Source organism: Umbelopsis ramanniana (genome assembly GCF_025399195.1).
Source record: "Umbelopsis ramanniana AG unplaced genomic scaffold K450scaffold_2, whole genome shotgun sequence".
NCBI lineage: Eukaryota > Fungi > Mucoromycota > Umbelopsidomycetes > Umbelopsidales > Umbelopsidaceae > Umbelopsis > Umbelopsis ramanniana.
This window is the reverse complement of record NW_026252088.1, coordinates 391,494-412,213: the sequence shown is the minus strand read 5'-3', so window position 1 is coordinate 412,213 and position 20,720 is coordinate 391,494. Positions and strand designations below refer to the sequence as shown.

Here is a 20,720-nt window from a genome sequence, read left to right as displayed (position 1 = left end):
CGAAGGATTTGGCCACGTCAGTCGAAATTTGACCGTTTAGATTCCCGCCCTGGTTTCTTTCACCGCGTTTATCCTCTATCAACTGCTTTTCATCTGTGAGCACCATGAATTTTGACGAAATCGAAGATCAGGTAAAGACTGTTGTTCAATGTGACATCCCGCTGTACTTCGGTAGCTCATAATTTTCCATACAAACAGGACGGAATCCGCTTCTCATGGAATGCCTGGCCTAGCTCCAGAATTGAAGCTACAAAGACTGTTGTTCCTATTGCATGTCTGTACACTGCTCTGAAAGAACGTGAGGACTTTGCAGAGAACCCCATCTGGTATGAGCCTGTCACCTGTAAGGCTCCATGCAGAGCCATCCTCAACCCTTACTGGTATGTACAAGTGGATCTGAATTTTGTTCAATGTGGGCGACACGATTATGCTGATGATGTAACCATTTCTCTCGCCATAACTTGATGACAGTCAAATCGATGTACGCTCAAAGATGTGGATCTGCCCTTTTTGCTTGCAGCGAAATGCTTTCCCTCCTCACTACAAAGACATCTCCAATACCAACTTGCCTGCTGAATTGCTACCAAAGTACACCACTATTGAATACAACTTGAACAGAACTGCTCAAATCCCACCCATCTTCCTTTACGTCGTCGATACTTGCCTTGATGAGGAAGATTTGAAGGCTCTCAAAGATTCATTGATCGTCAGTCTTAGCTTGCTCCCTCAATATGCTTGGGTTGGTCTTATCACTTATGGTACCATGGTAAGGTGACCTTTCTGTCTTTTATATCTGGTTCTCGGTGCATGATCATTGATGCCATCCTTTTAATAGACCCAGGTTCATGAACTCGGCTTTGGAGATTGTCCCAAATCCTATGTTTTTAGAGGAACCAAGGAGTACAATGCCAAACAGATCCAAGACATGCTTGGTATTTCTGCCACAACCGTTCGTCCCGGTCAACCCCAGCCCACCGGATTGAGCGCCAACAGGTACTTTATCAAATTTAAGGATGTTAGTGTGAAAAAATTGCCTTCTGAATGGTATATTATAGATTTCTTTTGCCAGTTAAGGATTGCGAGTTTGTCCTTACATCTATTATTGAGAATTTGCAACGCGATCCATGGCCAGTTGCCAATGATAAGCGCCCACAGCGATGCACTGGCGTTGCTATGGATGTGGCTGTCGGTCTTATGGAGGTTGGTATTATTATTCTATGACCCTGTTAACCCCTACATTGCCACTAACATCTCTTCAACAGTCTACTTTCCCCAACTCTGGAGCTAGAATCATGCTTTTCGCTGGTGGCCCCGCTACGGAAGGCCCTGGCATGGTCGTTAGCACTGAATTGAAGGAACCTATTCGTTCTCACCATGACATTGAGCGAGAAAGTGCCAAATATTACAAGAAGGCCATCAAGTTCTACGAAGGACTTGCCAAGCGTGCCTCCACCAATGGTCACGCTATCGATATCTTTGCTGGATGTTTGGATCAAGTCGGATTACTCGAAATGAAGTGTTTGGTCAACCAAACTGGTGGTTTCATGATTCTTTCTGATTCTTTCAATACCACTATCTTCAAACAGAGTTTCCAACGAGTTTTCCAAAAGGATGCTCAAGGGCACCTCCAAATGGGCTTCAATGCTACTTTGGATGTTCAGGTAAATTGAGATACGTTGGGTTTGCTTACTCAGTGATAGTCACTAAGTTTTTCTCGGATATAGACTACTCGTGAATTGAAGGTGTGCGGTTTGATCGGTCAGGCCGTTTCATCCAACAAAAAATCGACATGTGTCGGTGAGACGGAGATCGGTATTGGCAACACATCGGCATGGAAGATGTGCTCTATCACTCCCAAGACGACTGTGGGCATTTACTTTGAAGTTGTGAACCAACCCACTGCACCCTTGGCTCCTGGAAGCCGAGGACTGGTTCAATTCGTGACCCACTATCAGCATTCCAGCGGTCAATACAGACTACGTGTCACTACCGTAGCTCGCAACTTTACCGATGGACAAAGCCCTGAGGTCGCCACGTCCTTTGATCAAGAAACCGCAGCTGTCCTTATGTCCCGTATTGCTGTGTTCAAGGCCGATATTGATGATGGTCCGGATGTTTTGAGATGGTTGGATAGAATGCTCATCCGACTTTGCCAACGATTTGCCGATTATCGAAAAGACGACCCACAAAGCTTTAGACTTTCCGAGAACTTTTCCATTTACCCTCAATTCATGTTCCATTTGAGACGAAGTCAGTTCTTGCAGGTCTTCAACAACTCACCTGATGAGACCGCATTCTACCGGTATGTTCATTTTCGCTTTTGGCCGGTTCTGTGTCTTTTGTACTAAAAACTGGTATTTTTCCCCATTTTGTAGACATGTCTTGAACCGCGAAAATGTCGATAGCTCACTCATTATGATTCAACCCACGTTGACATCGTATGCCTTTGATGACACTCCACAACCAGTTCTGTTGGATTCCGTTTCCATCAAACCTGATGTCATTTTACTCCTTGATACCTTCTTCCATATCCTCATCTTCCATGGAGAAACTATTGCTCAATGGCGTAAGGCAGGATATCAAGAACAGGAAGGCTATGAGAACTTCAAGGCTCTCTTGGAAGCACCTACTGTTGACGCACAGGATTTGCTTATTGATCGATTCCCCATTCCAAGATATATCGAATGTGATCAAGGTGGCTCACAAGCACGTTTCTTGCTCTCTAAACTTAACCCATCTACCACACATGCCTCTAACAGCCCATATGGAGCTCCACAAGGAACTGCCATTTTCACCGATGATGTCAGTCTCCTAGTATTTATGGAGCATCTCAGAAAGTAAGTGTGCTATAGTGTCAAATGCTTCCAGTGTATCACTGACTGACCGAATATTCTTGATTAGGTTATCTGTTGCTGGCACATCGTAATAATGCTTTCCTAAGCTATGTTCCTTTTTTCTTTCTCATATAAAAGAAACCCTTTTTCTTAAAATACAAATGAATACAATCCATTACAAACATTCTATGTGAAATGAATACAAGCTGTGAGCTGAATGTTTTTTTTTTTTTTTTTCCCTTGGCAAAGGAGAATATGCACATACGTTCCAAGGACAGCTGACCTTTTTCGCACATATTTTTTTCTCTGTTTGATTTTGTTACCTTCATCTTTTCCTCTCTCCTGTTTTTCTTATTAAAACACTTACAGAACACCGTCTTTTCCTCTGTTCAATGTCCTTTTGAATGTCAGCACAACAGTTGCATCCTCTTACCCATACGGAATCTTCGGCGACTGGCGCTAAGGAGCTCGAATCTTCAGGCTCCTCAAGCTACCCCATTTTGAACCATGCTGGAGATTCTGGACCAAGTCGGTTATCCTCTTCAGATTCTCATGTACATCATTCTCCACGTTCATTGGCACCGGATATTGGCAATAAACGTGGATCCACTCCTTTGAAATCCTCACCACTACACCCTCCTCACCGTGGTGCACGTCCCACCTCAGAGATTCTAAAACCAGGCAACTATGCTAACCCGGAAAGTAAGTTGTAGAGAAGTCTGCATGTATATTTCCGCTTTTGTGATTTGTGTTGAATTGACTCGCCTTCATTGTCACGCAATTAGCCGAAGCTCTGGATCGATGGTTTGAAGATCTGCAGGTTTACGAGCGGAGCCTGGAAGACATGGCGAATGCCAGCATGGATCAGAATTTCAAGGAAGAATTGCAACATGTTGAACAGTGGTTCCGGTTTTTGTCGGAGGCAGAGCGTACTGCCGCTGTTTATAGCTTGCTACAGTTGGCTACTCCTGTTCAAGCTCGTTTCTACGTTACTGTTTTGCAACAAATGGGAAAGACTGACCCCGTCGGCGCCTTGTTATCGCCTGCCAATCCCGAAAAAGGTAACTGATCATTTTTGCTATTGCCCTTGTTATGAAATCGTCAGAACTCTAAAAATAACCAAACATCTTGGATAGCTGACATGCAGGCTCAGTTAGCTGGTGCAATGATGAAGGCAGAGCTAGAGGCTAGTCAGCGACTCCTATCCGTTTTACCTTACCAGACTGGTCACGTCACCAGCCGCCCACAAGCTCCACATCGGCGTACCATGGATCGCCATTCATTTGCGCTGGGAGATACCGAAGATTACAACAATAGAGTGCATGTAGGAAGGCTGGGTAATAACAATGACTACTTGTATCCACATAAAGTTTTTGGACTGGACGACTCACCCATGAGCGCACGTGCACATCTTCAAGCGACACGCGGAAGCGGAAGTCCCTTATTTCCGTCAAATAGACCTCGTTCTGTGGTCGAAGGAGGAAGTGATAGTGCCAATCCTTTTGGAAATGATTGGTCGTTCAATTTGCAGCAACAGCGCAACAGTGTCGTTGGGAACATTGGCGATCGAGCTAGCTTAAGTCGTCCACATTCCGCTGACATCTCCACCTGGTCGTTTGGAAAAAATGCTGACTCTTCCGATGATAAAAAACATGCCTCTAGTTCTCCTTGGGGTCGGTCTCCCACCGTCAGTTCGTTCACAGGCAGCATGATTGAGAGACCGAACTCAGCATCGGATGCTGAATTGGCGAAGGCACTCCATACTTGGACTGTCAACAATGGCGTGGAAGGTAACGTGGCCTTTAATGAAGACCCCAAGTCAAACGTACGTCGAAATAGAAATATTTATCGGGCTGGCATTCCTGGAACGCTTCCTGAGTCGGACGAGCGAGGTATGGGCTCTGCTAATGCCAACATCATACTGTCCATGTATGACCAAGATAGCCAAGGAGGAAGCAATTCACTGGGAACATCTTATTCGCCTTTGCTTAGTCCTAAAGCCCCATCCCGTCCGACCTCCAGATCTCAGTCTCCTGCTCCACGTCAATCCAGTTCCACGGGTCTTGTTCCTCTCAGCCCCAGAGGTTGGGAATCTCGACCCAAGAGCCACCACGGCACAGGATCGAATCATTATGGCCAATTTTTGAATCCCAACAATCGAAACGATGAATTTGATTACACCAGCGACCATAGCGATAATTCCAATGTGAGTGGCTATAGTCAGCGACGACGACGACTATCATCTTCAGCATCAGCATCTACTCGATCTAAGGACAAGCAGCGAGGACCTGATGTGGTTGACATGGACTTGTTACAAGGTAAGGGTTACGTAATGGACTTCTCCCAAGCGAAACCACCATCCAATGTAAACCTCGTTTTCTAATTTATCAACGCTCAGATGTTCCCGCATGGTTCAGAAGCTTGAGGTTACATAAATACAATAATATTTTTGAGCCCATGAAGTGGCAGGATATTGTCAAGATGAACGACGAAGATCTAACAGCAAAGGGTGTAGCTGCACTAGGAGCAAGACGTAAGATGCTGAAGGTGTTTGAAACCATTAGACAACATTGTGAGGAAAACGTAAGTCAATTTTCAATAATAGACGCTTCGAGAAGACTCGTTTTGCTGACTGTTTCTTTCACGACAGGATATCCCCTATTGAACCAATGGAATCGAATTATAATACTTTGGGCTGGTCATGTGACTCACGACTTCCACTCGATGTCTGGAACCTTGACCTTTTCGTTTCTGTGACCTTTAAAAATCCTTAGGTCCTCCCTTTTTCTTTTGTATCGATAACGCTTTCTTCCTTCTTCCATTTATTCTTCTTCTTACTGCGTTTTTATAACCTCAACTACGCTCATTTGTCTTGCTATTTATCCAAGTAAAATCCATGTCACGAGGTACTGATCTAAACTCCCTCAACGTTCGTCACTTCCATAATGGAATGCTTACGCCATCATTTCCCATGTCTCATGTAGGATCTAAACGAAGATTGTCAGAGGATGAAGAAATGTACGGTGGCGGCGATAGTGATTTTCACTCGTACCAAAGCCGGACAGAACCTTCAGACCAAAGGAAATCACCATTTTCTCGGCATGCAGAAATTAAACGATTGAAGACCGGCTCACAACGACGTTTTCCCATCAGCCGACTTTTAGGTATGCCTTTTCGTTCTTTTAAGTCACCAAAGTCTTCTTGTCAATACTGACTCTTCGCTTCCACTTTAGCCACCATGGACAAAGATAAACTAGTACACCTTATCAATGGATTAATCGACGCACACCCTTTCATACAAGAAGACATTGCACAAATTATGCCATCACCAACGTTACAAACAGCATCGTCAACCCTGGCAGACCTGGAAAAAAGAATGAATTTAAGCTATCCTTATAACAAAGGTGGACCAGGAAAGGACGATTATAGTTTTAATCGTGTACGTCCTGCTCTTATGGATCTTGTTGTAAGTTGCCCATTTTTTTCTTTTGGTGATTTTTAATATCAGTCAGTACACGTCTTAACCCTTTTACTGCAGACTACCCTGACGGATTTTGCAGAACATTTTACCCAACCCTCCGAATTTCCTACTACCAGCTTCAGCTACCTTCATATTGCAACCTGCGTCATACACCGTCTCCCTACCTGGGACACTGAGTCTCATAATAATATCAAGAGAGATGCCTATGTTAGCCTTTCTGGATACTGGAAACGAGTCATCCGCCAAGCTTCAGACAAAGTCGGTGACGGTAAAATCTATGGTCAGCAGGTAGTCAGCGAGTGGGCAAAAAAGTAAGTATCGTAATATTTTCTTTCCCCGTCTACATCATTACACGCACCCACACCACATGTGCTAATCATTGTTTTGATAGTCTTGCGCAACACAACACTGTTACGAATGGTTTATTCAGCAGTGCAATAGAAGAATTTACCAAACAATTAGGCTGGATTATTGGACTTCATAGCGGACCAGAGCCGTTCTGGCGACAAATTAAGGACACTAGTCTTGCTACTGCGGGATCCCCAGCCATTGGATACGTTGGAGTCCGACCTTGGGAGTAGACATCCCGGTTTTCAAAGACATCATAAAGGAAAAAAAAAAAAAAAAACAGATCCACTTCACTCCATCCCTTTCCACATAGTACTTGCTTATTTTCTTTTATCTTTTACATACGCACACTCTCCCTTTTGTACCTTTTGCCCCCATACCCTCCCACCTCCATCGCAATACCTCTTCAGCTTCTTTTTCAAATTAAAACCCAGTTATTCCCATTTTAATCTTTTTTAGTCCAGCCAGTTCTAGTTTTGCATCTTCGCCTCTTTCAATGTTCAAGAGTCCCACCCAATCACCACCTGGAACGCCAAGCAGTTCCAGCTCTAGTGTTCTAACCAGCTCGGGCAGTGGTAGTCGCTACAGCAGACCACCGTCCGTTGTGATCGAAACGTTGCATGCTACGACGAGCGAGAATTCCGCCGGACAAAAGAAAATCAACCAGTATACGCTACAAAAAGAAATTGGCCACGGTGCATTTGGAACGGTCCATATCGCAGTCGATACAAGTGGTAACGTTTATGTGTGTGTCTTATGAATGTGACCGTTTCCATTGACTTGGATCTATAACTTACTGTTTCTATTGACCTCCTTATAACCTACACCGCCTCACTTTTATTTTTTATTTGGCCGTAATGGAAATATTCCCCAAAACCTGCAAATCATAAACTCTAGGCCATTAAAGAATTTAGTAAATCTCGACTGCGTAAGAAGGAGCAGTCTGATATGCTGCGTAGGTCTGGCCCGCGTGGTCGTGGTCGTGGTCGCGTCGGCTTAGGTGTTGGCCGAGCTGCTTCAGCTGCAGCTGCGGAACCCAAAAATCCTCTCGATTTGGTCAGAGGTGAAATGGCTATCCTCAAAAAGCTTAACCATGAAAACGTCGTCAAACTGTTCGAAGTATTGGATGATCCTAATGACGATTCTTTGTATATGGGTAAGAGAATTTGTCTGGACCTGAACCATCACGAGCTTCATCTCACATGTCGTCGTTACGCAACCATTAGTCTTTGAAATGGCCGAGAAAGGTGCATTAATGGACATTGATTTGGATAAGGCTTCTGTTCCTTACAGCGAAGAGGAATCTCGCATTTACTTTCGGCAGATGATCCTTGGTATTGAATACCGTGAGTGTGGGGATATAATTTGAAAATCCACCCCCTGAAAAGCAACTATATTAACATAAGTCCCTTGCAGTTCATCATAACGAAATCGCACATCGAGGTAAAGCTGAATGAAACCTTCTCCTCCCTCTTTGGGATTTAATTGAATAATTCTAACCTTCTCCTCATCTGATGAACAGATATTAAGCCTGACAACCTGTTGAGATCAAAGGACGACGTGCTGAAAATTGTGGATTTCGGTGTATCTGAAATGTTTAATAAAGGCGACGATCGTCTGAAGAAATCAGCAGGCAGTCCTGCATTCATGGCACCAGAGCTTTGTGTCGGTAAGTAAATATGGCGCTGCGCACGGCTTAATGTGTCATGTTAACTAAACAGCATCAACTAGCTCGTCACGGCGATGTATCTGGTACTGCGGCTGATATTTGGTCAATGGGTGTGACCCTTTACTGTCTCATCTATGGGCGACTACCGTTCCCAAAATCCAATGTGATTGAATTGTTTGAGGCCATCAAAAATGACCCGTAAATATCCTCCAATGCTCTGACTCCATACAAATTTTTGAATGGCACTCATATTTTTTCTCAAAGAGTTCCTTATGAATCCGACACGAATCCAAAATTACTCGACCTTTTCCAGAAAATGCTCACAAAAGATCCCTCACAACGTATCACCATGGAACAAATGAGAGTACACCCATGGGTTACCTTGGATGGCACAGACCCACTCATCTCCGTGGACGAAAATTGCCAACTTGTCGTCACCGAGGTTACAGAAGAGGAGTTCAGCAATGCTATCAAGAGTGTGGCAAATATTTTTACGGTGGTAAGTTAGCCAGATTGGAACGAAAGGTGCTTTGGTTTATCAGCCAGCTAAACCAGCCAACACTGCATTGCAGATGAAAGCAGTTACCAAATTCAAAAGACATTCTAGAAGCATGTCGCAACAGTCTTTGAAGGCTATGGCCGAACAAGAGCCTCGTAAGGATCCCAAGACGGATGTCGAAGCAAAACACCACCGCCGCTCTACTACCGATGACGAAACGCACCTGGCCGTGGAAGGCTTGGAGCGGGATACCAGGCGTCTGTCTATTGAACAATCTTAGAACCTTAATAATTTCAATAATTCATCTGGTTTTAATAATAAACCATGAAGACAATATTCCACCGCCAATAACAGCGCATGGGGAGGTGTTTAAAATGTTTGGGAATCGCGTTTAAAGTCGTGTTCGCGCGTCTACGATTTTTTTTTTTCAGGAATTTAGAAATTCTTACCTTGACGGTGGACAATTTATCGTCTTTTAATTAAACATTTGAAAGTTCGAACTTCAAACGACAGTACATAGAACTCCATGCTACAAGCTGGAACAAGACGACATCAACCCACTCTTGTTCCATGGACGGATTCACTGCGAAGATTGCTAGGAAAGCATACCAAAGAGACACTCCTCTCTGTCGTTGAAGAATGGTTCAGGAACACAGACACATTGCCACACGGCAAAGCAGACGACGACGACGATGACGACGATCAGTCTTTAGAAGTAGGAACTCTGGCAGACTACGAACTCTTACGGCAATCACAAGTGCACAACGTCGCTAATCGTATAATAACATTGGACTGGGTATGATGTCTAGCTGCCGACGATCCCAATGCTTACTATATACTCACATCATTCATCTTCATTAGCCCAAAGGGCTGACGCACGATCAGGTTGCAATGCTTGACCTAGTTTGGCTTCAAAACAGATATCTTACCGGACGGACGTGGCGGGTCTGGCGATTGAAATCAGGTACGAGCTGAAAGCTATGTTGGTGGTGGTAAACATGAACCCTTTTTCCCTGCTAACCGCCGAATATACAGACGAAACCCGACCAGATCTTCATTTACACATGGAACCTGCAGAGCTTCAAAAGCGTATGCGGCGGCATTTCACGGCCTATTTCTCCAGATGCGTGAGTATGCCTCGTAAACCTACACTCGTTGACAACTACATAGGCTCATCGTCCAAAATTACTTTTAGCATATATACGTATCTGCTTGCACATTACATCCCACCACCCGCGAAGAGACTCCAACCATATGGATCAGAATATCGTTCTATGATACGTCGCCTAATATACCTTTGAATTCCAGTAATATATATCTTGTACATTTCCCTGGTTCTGACACAATACTTTGCGGATCCAACATTCGACCCGATGTCAAACAATTCGTTCTTCAGGTAAGATCTCCATTCTAACTCTTTGCCTTGAAGCTTGCACGTATTGAGATTTGTATAGGTTTTGGTAGAGGCTTTCAATGCTGCAACTCTATGGGAGCAGGATCTCAAAAGCAAGCACATAAGTTCTCTATACCAACTGACATTGTACCGAGATTCTCAAGGTCCATGGAGTCAATATCGACTGAACGAAGTGGATGCAAATCCTTTAGCCCCTCCCAGCAAATGGCCATCTCAAGAGCCAAGCAAATATGTCACCGGTCGTGAAGCAAGTCGACGAATTCAGCCCATAGATGCTTCGATAGTAAATGAGCGCGCTAGAAAGGTCACAGCAAAATTTGGTAATAACCCACTTATTGGACCTGAACGATTTCAAGTCAAGGCAAGTGCTGCACATAGCTTTGGTTTCTGATTAGACCATGTTTCTCATTCTTTTCCATACTGCAGATCCGGATGCCGTTGGCGTCTTCATCTCAAAATCAGTTATGGGATTGTAAGCTACGGTTTGATGGAAAGAATGTGTCAGAAGGTCTGAAGCAGTTATTGGCTCGAGGTGTCATCGATGCGGCCACTATGCCAGAGTGGTTGGCAGATATTTCGTCAGCGTCTACCAACACCATCACCATCACGCCTGAAGGTCTTGAAGAAGATGAATAAACCCTTGTACAATAAATTTACCATTTATTTAATCAAATCAACGCATTTGTCTTTGATCTTGTTTGTCGTTTTTGTTTTTATTTATTTCTGTTGCTCATTCATATTAGGGTAATCGGCTACATTATACAACCAGTGTGGTAATGGAATTAAGCAAACTTTCGCTAAAATAGATAATGCTTTCGATGCAACGCTATGAGTGGCTATGCCACCTTCTCAATGGTGGTTTTATCATCCTCGACTTCAATATGTTCAATCTCTTGATGATCCGTTTTTTGCTTTTCAATGTCCTCTACTATATTGTGCTCTTTGACATCATTATCTTCGCTTGTTTGTTGGCCGAGAAGTGAATGTTCCTGGATGAACAGAGTGCTTATAAACGCTATGCTAGAGAATGCCAACGCTGTCAGCCATATGGATTTGAAGCTGGAATTATAGCACTTGATAGTGATGTCTACTTGTTCAGGAGTTAAGGCTCCAGAGCGAATGAACGTAGTGCTCTGCAATATGGCGGTAACCAAGTCCGGTGACACGGATTGAAGTAGACAGCTCTGTAGCCCGTTGTTTAAAACTGCAGATGCGACAGCAACGCCAACAGCCGTTCCAAGGTTCATGAAAAATGTAACCAGAACAGTAACAACCGCTAATATGGTGCAGAGATGTTTAAAAAGTCATGTCTCAAGTATGCACGTTGCTCTAACGGCAAACCCAGCCTACCTAGATCCTTTTTTTCGCATGCAGATTGAGCTGCGACACTACTGCACGCATAGATCATCCCGGATCCTGCTCCGGCAATGATGATGAATCCATATAGATAGCCAAAAGGCGAAGTGTCATTGAACAAAGCGCACAGTCCAAATCCCAGGGTAGCAAGTGCACTACCAACGATGAGACTGTTGGGAAAAAAAACAATGAGTGCCAATAGCTCGAAGCAAAAAATGCATTGGCTACACCTACAAATATTTATAAGAGTTGAATCGGCCCATTAGATATCCAGAGACCGTAGATACTATACAAATGGAAGCTTGACCAACGATGATTCGAACTCCAGACATGGTAGCAGAGTCGCCCCTAGCAGCCTGCATGTGAGATAAAGAAAAAAAAAAAAAAGTTAAATGCTATTTCACAATCAATAAACGAATAAAAATTCCATCGTTTTCTACTTTCTCATACCTGTAGAAATAGAGGCATTTCAATGATTAATATGGCGATGGCGGCACCAAAGAAGAGATTCGCGATGCTAATACAAGTGACAGTGCGTTTTTTGAAGAGGTATATAGGCATCATAGGCTCTTTCGCAAATTTCCATTCTACTACAACCAAGACTCCAAGGAACGAGATACCAAGGATTAAACACACTAGGACTGGAGCCGAGTTCCATGCATATTGTACACCTCCCAAGTTCAGCGCTACTAAAGTAAGAGTTGCAAATGCCAGAATGCTTACGGTACCTAAATATAAAAAAAGGTCAAAATCATCCAAGCGGTGCGCTGTCCATACAAACAACAAAAATTACCGAGATAATCCACTCGCTTCAACAAGGCTCGAACCGGTGCACGCTTTCTCTTCTCTTTCATAAAGAATATCAGCAGTATAGTGCCTACTCCGCCTACAGGCAGACTAGGTTGAGGAAGGTAAAGGATCTGTCAATACTGCAAGGATGGTGGTCAAAATAAGCAAATTGACTGCATTACTTGATGAAGAAAGCTGTGATATATTCATCATTAAAACATTTGCAACATTTGATATCGACCAAAAAATTCAAGTCCACGTACCCCATTTCCAACTGACTTGATCCGTAAAAGCGCTGGTGATTATCATAAATGCATTGTTAGTCTCCAGCAATTGCGTGCTGCCATATCCGTATTGACATACCCCTGTGTCCATCACATAGTTAACAAGGTGATATGGTCAAATTTAACATTTCTTGATTCTTTTTTAGCATCAATCATTGTGAACTTACACCTAATGTTGAGCAACATCAATATCATATGACATAATAGCGCATTGATAGATCGGCCATTTTAGGCTGTCTTTACCTATTAATGGACCGCAGACCGATGCTACTGCAAAGACGGTGCTAATCAAAGCTGAGTATTGACCTTTCCGAGAGTTTACAATGATTAGCTTTGGTTCATGGTGCCAAAGGAAGGCTCAAAAGTGTAGCGACAACAACCTCTAGCTCGTAGCGGGATCATATCTGCAACCTAAATCGGGAAAGCATCTGTCAAGATAAATGCTATTGATTGTCGGTTAACATGGCCAGACTACTTACCGTGATGAATACAACGCTGAAGATACCAGCTCCTCCAACTCCTTGTATTGCTCTCATAACAATGATCATCACCATATTGGTGCTCACGCCACATAAAACTGATCCCAACAGAAAGATGAAAACAGCCGGCAATAAGACATTCTTGCGACCAAAGATATCGCTCAGTTTTCCGTACATGGGCTGTATTTTGTCATCGGGGGTCATTAGTATTTGATTTGAGCGGTGATGCAGCTCTTCTTCATACTCTACCTGAAGTGAGTCAAACGACAAGATGTATGCCTATAAACAGCAACACGATTTTAGAATGATGGCGTAGGAATCGCCAAACTCAAATTGTCCCCACAAATTTCTTCATCGATGGTGCTTACTGTGACGATCCACGATCCTTTTTCTAACGCATGGAAATCCGATCCGATTTTCGGAATCGCCGTAGAGACGATCGTTCTGTTTCATCACGATGGTGAAAAACATGTCAATTTTAGCAATGGAATTAATATTCACAGATATGCAGTGTTTAGATAGGAAAATGGACGGAGCCTTACGTATCGACCGCTGCCAAAAACAAGGAAAGACTCAGACTGTTTTAAAGTGGTGAGAATCAATTGCACGGTATAAGCCTATCAAAATGCACATACCCAACAAAAGTCAACGCCCATTGAAGCTTGGTCAGAGGAATACCAACTTCTGACGAAGGAAACATATAATTGAGTTCATTATTTTCAACAGTATGATCCGGCAATTCTTCCGAACAGCTTTTCACTGTCTCTGGCTTCTCGATCGAGGCCATTGTTTTCAGACAGTAAGTTGTTTTGAAGTGAAAGGAAAAAGCCTTCATACCGTTGCATCCGCAGTCAATTTATGCCTGTGATCCCGGGTTAGGTAAGTTTATAGGGACCAGCAGTGGTGTGACCAAATAGTTTTAGAGTTCTCGCGATGTTTTACAAGGAAAAGCCGAAAGGTCAGTAAGGTATTCCAATGCTTTCTCATTTTTTCGAGCCATAACATAAATGGACCATGAATCATGCAGGTTGTCGATGGTAAGCAATCAACAAATAGGTAGCCAATCGAAAGCCCGGACACAAAATGGTGGCCACGATATGTCATTGCTCAACTACATTTTCTCTACGTTTTCCAGTCTCTATGTTGTTTAAGCTGGCCAACTTCTCTCAGCGCTCTCTTTCTCTCATACAATCTCACAGGCAAACATAGCCTCCTCTATTATCTTCTATTTTCACTCCACCTCTCTCTATGTTTCTAATGACTCTGGCGTCCTGCATGCCACACCCAGCCACATTCATTCTCTCTCGGCTGATCTCAACCTGTCTGAAACTCTCTCCACCTCACTGACCTCTCCCAACCTGTCCTGATCTGTCCCCGTCTCATCCAACCTCTCCCAACTTGTTCCGATCTGTCCCAGTATCACCCAAACACACACTGTCTGTCCTAGTCTCAAGCTTTCTCCCCCCAACCTCTCAGGAGTAGATCTTTCAGAGTCGTCAAGTCAAATGGTTAACTTGCTACGATGCTAAAATATATGCTGAAAACAGATTGTTTTTTCTGAAGTGAGATAGGGAGGAGGGTTTTACAGAATGAATTCTGATGTTTCTACAAGAACTACATTACTACATTACAAGGTACAAGTAAGTAGGCTACGAATGTCCGCAGGTCTTGTCGATAGAAACGAGAGATGTTTTAACACCTCCATTGCCAGGGAGTTCTTTGATGGTCGCGACAGATTGGCGATACGCCAGCTCCACCGTGATGTCACTGGATTTCGTTGTAACTCTGGTAACCTCTTCCCATACGGATCAAGATGGTCAGTACGTTCATAATCTTAGCATATCACCGCGCTAATAGGCTTGGGATGAGTGTTTCATCTTTACCTACACATTTACTATTAATAAAATTTCAAAGTTGAAATTAAATCATCACCAAAGGAAAACTTAGGCGAATAGTATTTATACTGAATGGATTAAGGGTACAACTCGAGTGTATGGTATTACCGCAAAATCCAATGATATATTCGCTCGCAACAGAGATATTTAGTGTCTTTCATTGGGCACTGCATTGCACACATTTACGACACTGCTGCCCTGTTTCCTTCTTCTATTAAACACCACACTTGCCCATCTTTATAACCTTGGTCTTGAACAATCATCTTTAATTATGCGACACTATTTTATGATGTGATAAAAAAATATTAAGGCTCTCCAGCTACAATCATCAAGTAGCGCGTTTATCCAGTAGCAAAAACATGTTTGGTTGAATTAGCCGCCGCCCGCAGCAGTAAATGATTCACTTTGAGCGCGCTTAATCACGTGAATCTCGCCTTAACGATAGAAAATGACAGTTTCAACAAAGGAGTCCTGTCTTAAATCTTCAGCATGGATCTCGGATTAGACCGTATAAAAAACCTACTCTATGCATTAGGTAGCCCAGAGAAAAGTTTATCGGTAATCCACGTTGCTGGAACGAATGGTAAAGGCTCCGTTTGTGCCTATATTGCCTCCATTCTCAAGGCAGCCGGATTCAAGGTTGGCCGGTACAACTCTCCTCACTTTTTGGAGCCAACAGATGCTATGCAGATATGTGGCGAAAGAATTGATTCAATCGAATACAAAAATCTTTGTGATAGAGTAGCTTCTGTTGACAAGGAGAACAATTGCGGAGCCTCCACTTTCGAATTATCCACATCCGCAGCTATCCTTTGGTTTTACGAACGCAAGGTTGACTTTGCAGTCATTGAGGTTGGTCTGGGAGGAACTTTGGATGCCACAAATGTTTTTGAGGAGGTAGTTGCCAGCGTCATCACGCCTATTGGCATGGATCACGCCGGTATACTTGGAAACAGCATTGCTGAGATTGCGTCTGCAAAAGCCGGTATCATCAAAGCCAATTGTCCAGTAATAGCATCACCTCAACCCGAAGCTGACGCAATGGAAGTTGTTAAAAGAACAGCACAAAGGCTTTCCAGCCCCTTGCTAATCTCCCCTATGGCGAGGTGGTGCTCACCAACCAGGGAATGGGCCACTGTGGATATCCAATATCCGAATAATTTACCACCTACAACCTACCAGTTCAAAATACCATTGTATGGGGACCACCAGCTCGTGAATGCAGCTACTGCCGTATCTACTATACACGTACTGAAGAATGCAAACAAACATGTGGGTTTAAAAATTACTGCAGAGCATATCCAGAAAGGAATGGCGGATACCCGGTGGCCAGGACGCTTGGACTTGTTGACGAAGGAGCAGTGTCCATGGTTGACAGAGATGTACAGCATAGATGAAATGTTTGTGGATGGAGCCCATAATCCTCCAGCAGCCCAAGTACTACGAGAATTTGTGGATCAGCAATGTCAGACGCGAAATAGGGATAAAGTTCAATGGATCATAGCTTCAACTGAGGGAAAAGACATAAAGGAGCTTCTGAGCATATTATTACGACCACAAGATTCGGTGTGTGCTACAACGTTCACACAACCTGAGAATATGCCGTGGATAAGCCATATGGACCCAACTGAAATCAGGGACATTGCCGCGACCGTCGCTTCTGGACCCTGTAGCGTGGAGCCATCCCTCGCACAGGCATTACGAAACGCTGGGCAATCTGAGGGTTTGATTGTCCTTTGCGGCTCATTATACCTCGTAGCGGATTTATATCGCTTACATAGACACATTTAAAAACACCCACACGACACGCTTCTAATTTGTAAATGATGACATTTTATATAAAAATGCTGACGTTTTGAACAATTTCTTTTTTTTTGAGGGTTGTTGTTGAACATTGGTGTTTGGTTATATTAAACATGCGCACCGTCCATTTGTAACTTCTAATGTTGCACTTGTTACCGGGGTCGACCGAGTATTATATCCACATTTAATGAGCAGCCTCCTCAGCTTCTTCAGCAACGGGCTCTTCAATCTCCTTGTCGTAGTTAGCGAGCTCTTCGGTAAGATCCTCAACAACGGGGGCCTATAAGATTATATTGGAATTAGACATTGATTGTACGAGCAGGGTACAAATTGACAAACTTACAGCAGGAGTGGGGGGAAGCTTGAGGTCCTTGACTTGACCTTCCTCAGAACCCTTGGTCTACAAATCAAAAACCAGGTTAAAAATACAAGGAATCATGACTAGTTTCGTATATATGTCTATGTTATTGGTGAATAGGCATCACCGAGTGGCAATCGTAACGAGATACATACAACGGGGGCAGGCTTGTAGTTCTTCAATTCCTTAAGGTAAAGGTCCTGAATGACATCTGTGTAAGAGAGAAAGTCATGGTTAAAACATAATCTACAGTGTATCTGTTGCAGATATTTTTGCTAACATACCCTTCTGGACAGGCATGGAAGGTGTGATGAAGGTGCGGACGGCCATGACGGGAAGGGCAGGGCGCATGGCAGCCTTAATGGGAGCAGCCTGGTTGAAGCAAACAGAAGAGTGGCTCAATAAGTATGCACATCACGTAAGGAGATTAGAAAGCATCGAGAATACACATACTACAAGAGAGCGGGTGGCGACACGAACGAAGGACATGGCGAAAGTAACTGAATGAGTTATCGAGAATGTGGTGTGTGTTTTTTTTTATTCGCTAGGCCTATAGGGACTTTTTGTTTTGTATGCTGGTAACAATTTTGATGACGTAGGTGCCCAGTGAATTTCTGGTATAGACAAGTTTGTTGTTGCGAAATTGAAACTGATAGCGACACCTCTATTGTGACCAGCCATTCCAATCATGCTTAGAGCGTCACGATTGCAGTCGACTGTTAGGTCTGTTACGCCATTAGCTAGAACGCGTAAAGCTTCATTAATTGCCAAGGTATACATTAGCTATGGCCATTGCTTCATTTTTAGCCGATCGTTTACCATTTTCTCAATATTCTTGATAACTCACACATAAAACGTAAATTACAGCGTTTCGAAAGCACCACACCTACTGGAACAGTGTCAACTGGAAGCTCTATTCCGAGAAAGCTTGGAACAGCTACCCTGTTGTTGACTGCAGGATACACTGGCGCTGTCTACTATGCTTTGACGAACGAACCTTTCCATGATACCTTCACGACATATGTTCCCGGAGGTGAACAGGTTTTGGATTACATTGAAGAAGTTCAAAACAACAAGGATCTTCAAGCTTATCGTCAGCAAGCTCGTGATCTCACTAAGCAAGCTTCGGGATATGCTCACACTGCTAAGGAAATTGGCGTGAAAGCCAAGGATGCCACTGTTGATGCATATGAATATGCTAGCGACACCATCGCCAAGTTGACCGGTACATCAGAGCCACCTCGTTTGCCTCCACCTGGTGCTCCCGCTCCAGTTGCAAAGAGAAGAACAACAGAGTTAGACGGCTTGGTTGATACACCAAAGCAGATCGCCTCAGGTGTAGAAGCCAAACCTGGAAAAATTTCCCTATACACTGATGATGAGAAGAGCCCTGTCAAGGTGACTACACAGTTGATCAAGGTCAGCCAGGTTGATTCCAACGAACCTTCCATTGTGAAATTGTCTGCTGTAGTTGGTGAGCTTGCAGACATCTTAAATAAGGCTGGTATGGCAAAGCAAGGCAAGGAATTTGTCGCCGAAGCTCAAACTCAACTCAACAGCTTGAACAAGCAATTTGAGAATTTGCGCAACGAACAAGATGCTGTCCTCTCTACTGTTGTACAATTGGACAAGCGTGGTGATCAACTTGCTTCTAGCTTTGACAAGTACACTAGTGATTCACAGGATTTGGTCCAAAAGGCTGCTGCTGAGACAGTTGTAAAGGTCAAGGCTAAGGAGGCTGAACTCCAGGAACAATTCAGCAAGGAGCGCGCCATCTTGAACGAGACCTTCAACACCACCCTTACCACTCAGCTTACACAGCAGCAACAAGCTCATCAACAGGAACTCAAGGAATCTCTTATATCCCAAGCCACAGAAATGCAACGACAATTTATTAGAGACGTCAAGCATCGCGTTGAACAGGAGCGAGCTGGCCGTCTTGCCAAATTAGATCAGATAACAGCACGCTTCCAAGCTTTGGAGCAAATTTCATTGTCCAATGCTGACCGCATTGACCACTCGCGACAAATTCACAAGGGCCACATCGCTGTTCGAACTCTCCGGGACAAGCTTACCGCAGCCCACAAGCAACCTTTTGAAGCCGAGTTAGAAGCTGTTCGTCGCAACACCAGCAACTTAGAAATTATACAAGCCGCTTTGGATACTATTCCTCAGGACGTTGCTCAAGAAGGTGTTGACACCATTGTTGATCTTGCTGACCGTTTCCAGGTTGTTGCTAACGAGGTTAGAAACGTCGCATTGGTTCCTCAAGATGGAGGTTTACCTAGTCATGTTGTCAGCAAGGTGTTTGGCAAGTTGATGTTCAAAAAGCAAGGTTTGGTGGAGGGTGATGATGCCGAGTCTCGCTTGGCCCGAGCTGAATATTATCTTCATGAGGAGGATCTAGAAAATGCTGCCAGAGAATTGAACCAGCTCTCTGGTTGGCCCAAGAAGCTCGCCATGGACTGGATACAGGCAGCACGAAGACATTTAGAGGTTAAGCAAGCACTGGAGGTGAGTTGGAAATTGAGTCATCAGAATTTCGGTTGCCCCATGAAAGTGACATTAAATGTTTGCCCCCCCCCCCACAGATTGCAGAGACGCAGATCCTTCTTTCCAGCTTGGAAGAAGCTTAAATCAGTACATTACCATCTCACGTCAATGAAAACAAAAACCATGCAGAAACACTCTTTTAAAATAAACAAAAACACCAAATTATATAGATTCTTTCGATGATGTGCTTTTGTTGATTTCGGGGAAGGGGCTAGCGAAAGTTTTGAAATCTACCGTGGCGTGGTGCTTGGAGGTTGTTGCAGTGACCGACTTTGCTCGTTTGTCAATTTGATCAATGTGGCTTTTGCTAATGTGGCCTAACGGGTATGCTCCATCACGTAGAGTTAATACATAACGATGCGCTATGCCAGTTGCCCTCCGTATCCCCTGCTTAGGAGATTTCAGCATACACAAACATTGAAACTTACAACGATGTAATAGAACCCTTTAGCCGTCGTACTTTCAACGACGTTACTCATAAGGGTGAACCTTATCAGGCACAACTCCGAAAAGTTGTATCTAGATTTACCATTTGTCCATAAACTAGGGAAAATGATTGCGCTTTGTGTTGATGTTTACTTCGCTGATTAAGGTTGATCCTATACAGCGCGATTTTTTGTGGATGTCTTTGTTTCGTTCTCTTTGAAGACTTCCATATGAAGAAAGACAATAAGCATCAATAGACGACGCTATTCCAGGTGGATTCAGGCTATAGCGGAAATTGATTACTTTGTCCGTACCATCAACCAAAAAAAGGTAATGTCCTCAAAAAAGCTCCGTAAGGCCAGTGGTGAAAGTACAAGACGCTTTGTTGATTGGGTGCTAGCAGCCTGAGCGGCCAGCATGATTGGGCGCATAATTTAGTGCCCACCATTGGCCAAATTTTGATTCCCAGACCCTAACACATCGATGGCGCAAGATGCCGGGACACGAATAAGCAAAAAGTTGTCAAAACAAT

The 20,720-nt window shown here is 43.7% G+C and overlaps 9 protein-coding genes across 9 annotated transcripts; 7 read left to right on the top strand and 2 right to left on the bottom strand.

Annotated features, from left to right (window-relative positions):
- Window positions 1-104: 104 nt before the first annotated feature.
- On the top strand, window positions 105-2,841 carry K450DRAFT_168377 (uncharacterized protein; the record flags this gene model as incomplete). The annotated part of the gene is made up of 8 exons (XM_051584074.1): window positions 105-131; window positions 199-380; window positions 472-766; window positions 836-993; window positions 1,056-1,200; window positions 1,263-1,661; window positions 1,725-2,302; window positions 2,376-2,841. 8 exons carry the CDS (start codon window positions 105-107, stop codon window positions 2,839-2,841), a joined length of 2,250 nt encoding a protein of 749 aa, XP_051449272.1.
- Window positions 2,842-3,101: 260 nt separating this feature from the next.
- On the top strand, window positions 3,102-5,615 carry K450DRAFT_218984 (uncharacterized protein). Its single transcript, XM_051585295.1, has 6 exons — window positions 3,102-3,536; window positions 3,620-3,895; window positions 3,971-4,171; window positions 4,253-5,152; window positions 5,233-5,417; window positions 5,485-5,615. The coding sequence occupies exons 1-6, from the start codon at window positions 3,239-3,241 to the stop codon at window positions 5,497-5,499; spliced, it is 1,875 nt and encodes a 624-aa protein (XP_051449271.1). The 5' UTR covers window positions 3,102-3,238; the 3' UTR covers window positions 5,500-5,615.
- K450DRAFT_218973 (uncharacterized protein) lies at window positions 5,508-7,139 on the top strand. The gene is made up of 5 exons (XM_051585294.1): window positions 5,508-5,740; window positions 5,819-5,998; window positions 6,068-6,300; window positions 6,373-6,626; window positions 6,707-7,139. The coding sequence occupies exons 1-5, from the start codon at window positions 5,731-5,733 to the stop codon at window positions 6,894-6,896; spliced, it is 867 nt and encodes a 288-aa protein (XP_051449270.1). The 5' UTR covers window positions 5,508-5,730; the 3' UTR covers window positions 6,897-7,139.
- K450DRAFT_218968 (uncharacterized protein) lies at window positions 7,029-9,187 on the top strand. The gene is made up of 8 exons (XM_051585293.1): window positions 7,029-7,408; window positions 7,561-7,819; window positions 7,890-8,009; window positions 8,080-8,106; window positions 8,186-8,332; window positions 8,395-8,530; window positions 8,597-8,831; window positions 8,905-9,187. Exons 1-8 carry the CDS (start codon window positions 7,160-7,162, stop codon window positions 9,109-9,111), a joined length of 1,380 nt encoding a protein of 459 aa, XP_051449269.1. The 5' UTR covers window positions 7,029-7,159; the 3' UTR covers window positions 9,112-9,187.
- A 73-nt stretch (window positions 9,188-9,260) lies between these two features.
- On the top strand, window positions 9,261-10,919 carry K450DRAFT_218963 (uncharacterized protein). Its single transcript, XM_051585292.1, has 6 exons — window positions 9,261-9,627; window positions 9,693-9,795; window positions 9,867-9,958; window positions 10,027-10,227; window positions 10,286-10,606; window positions 10,672-10,919. Exons 1-6 carry the CDS (start codon window positions 9,358-9,360, stop codon window positions 10,879-10,881), a joined length of 1,197 nt encoding a protein of 398 aa, XP_051449268.1. The 5' UTR covers window positions 9,261-9,357; the 3' UTR covers window positions 10,882-10,919.
- A 118-nt stretch (window positions 10,920-11,037) lies between these two features.
- Window positions 11,038-13,963, bottom strand: K450DRAFT_218946 (uncharacterized protein). Its single transcript, XM_051585291.1, has 14 exons — window positions 13,789-13,963; window positions 13,696-13,731; window positions 13,522-13,597; window positions 13,403-13,432; window positions 13,154-13,333; window positions 13,055-13,085; window positions 12,918-12,980; window positions 12,654-12,755; window positions 12,573-12,585; window positions 12,395-12,498; window positions 12,052-12,329; window positions 11,836-11,957; window positions 11,596-11,771; window positions 11,038-11,521 (listed from the first exon to the last, which is right to left on the bottom strand). Exons 1-14 carry the CDS (start codon window positions 13,938-13,940, stop codon window positions 11,082-11,084), a joined length of 1,803 nt encoding a protein of 600 aa, XP_051449267.1. The 5' UTR covers window positions 13,941-13,963; the 3' UTR covers window positions 11,038-11,081.
- Window positions 13,964-15,298: 1,335 nt separating this feature from the next.
- K450DRAFT_218941 (uncharacterized protein) lies at window positions 15,299-17,122 on the top strand. Its single transcript, XM_051585290.1, has one exon. The coding sequence runs from the start codon at window positions 15,538-15,540 to the stop codon at window positions 16,837-16,839; it is 1,302 nt and encodes a 433-aa protein (XP_051449266.1). The 5' UTR covers window positions 15,299-15,537; the 3' UTR covers window positions 16,840-17,122.
- K450DRAFT_218937 (uncharacterized protein) lies at window positions 16,939-17,751 on the bottom strand. The gene is made up of 5 exons (XM_051585289.1): window positions 17,663-17,751; window positions 17,494-17,581; window positions 17,365-17,420; window positions 17,195-17,251; window positions 16,939-17,131 (listed from the first exon to the last, which is right to left on the bottom strand). The coding sequence occupies exons 1-5, from the start codon at window positions 17,696-17,698 to the stop codon at window positions 17,036-17,038; spliced, it is 333 nt and encodes a 110-aa protein (XP_051449265.1). The 5' UTR covers window positions 17,699-17,751; the 3' UTR covers window positions 16,939-17,035.
- A 101-nt stretch (window positions 17,752-17,852) lies between these two features.
- On the top strand, window positions 17,853-19,936 carry K450DRAFT_218930 (uncharacterized protein). Its single transcript, XM_051585288.1, has 3 exons — window positions 17,853-17,981; window positions 18,077-19,723; window positions 19,801-19,936. Exons 1-3 carry the CDS (start codon window positions 17,898-17,900, stop codon window positions 19,843-19,845), a joined length of 1,776 nt encoding a protein of 591 aa, XP_051449264.1. The 5' UTR covers window positions 17,853-17,897; the 3' UTR covers window positions 19,846-19,936.
- The last annotated feature ends 784 nt before the right edge of the window (window positions 19,937-20,720 follow it).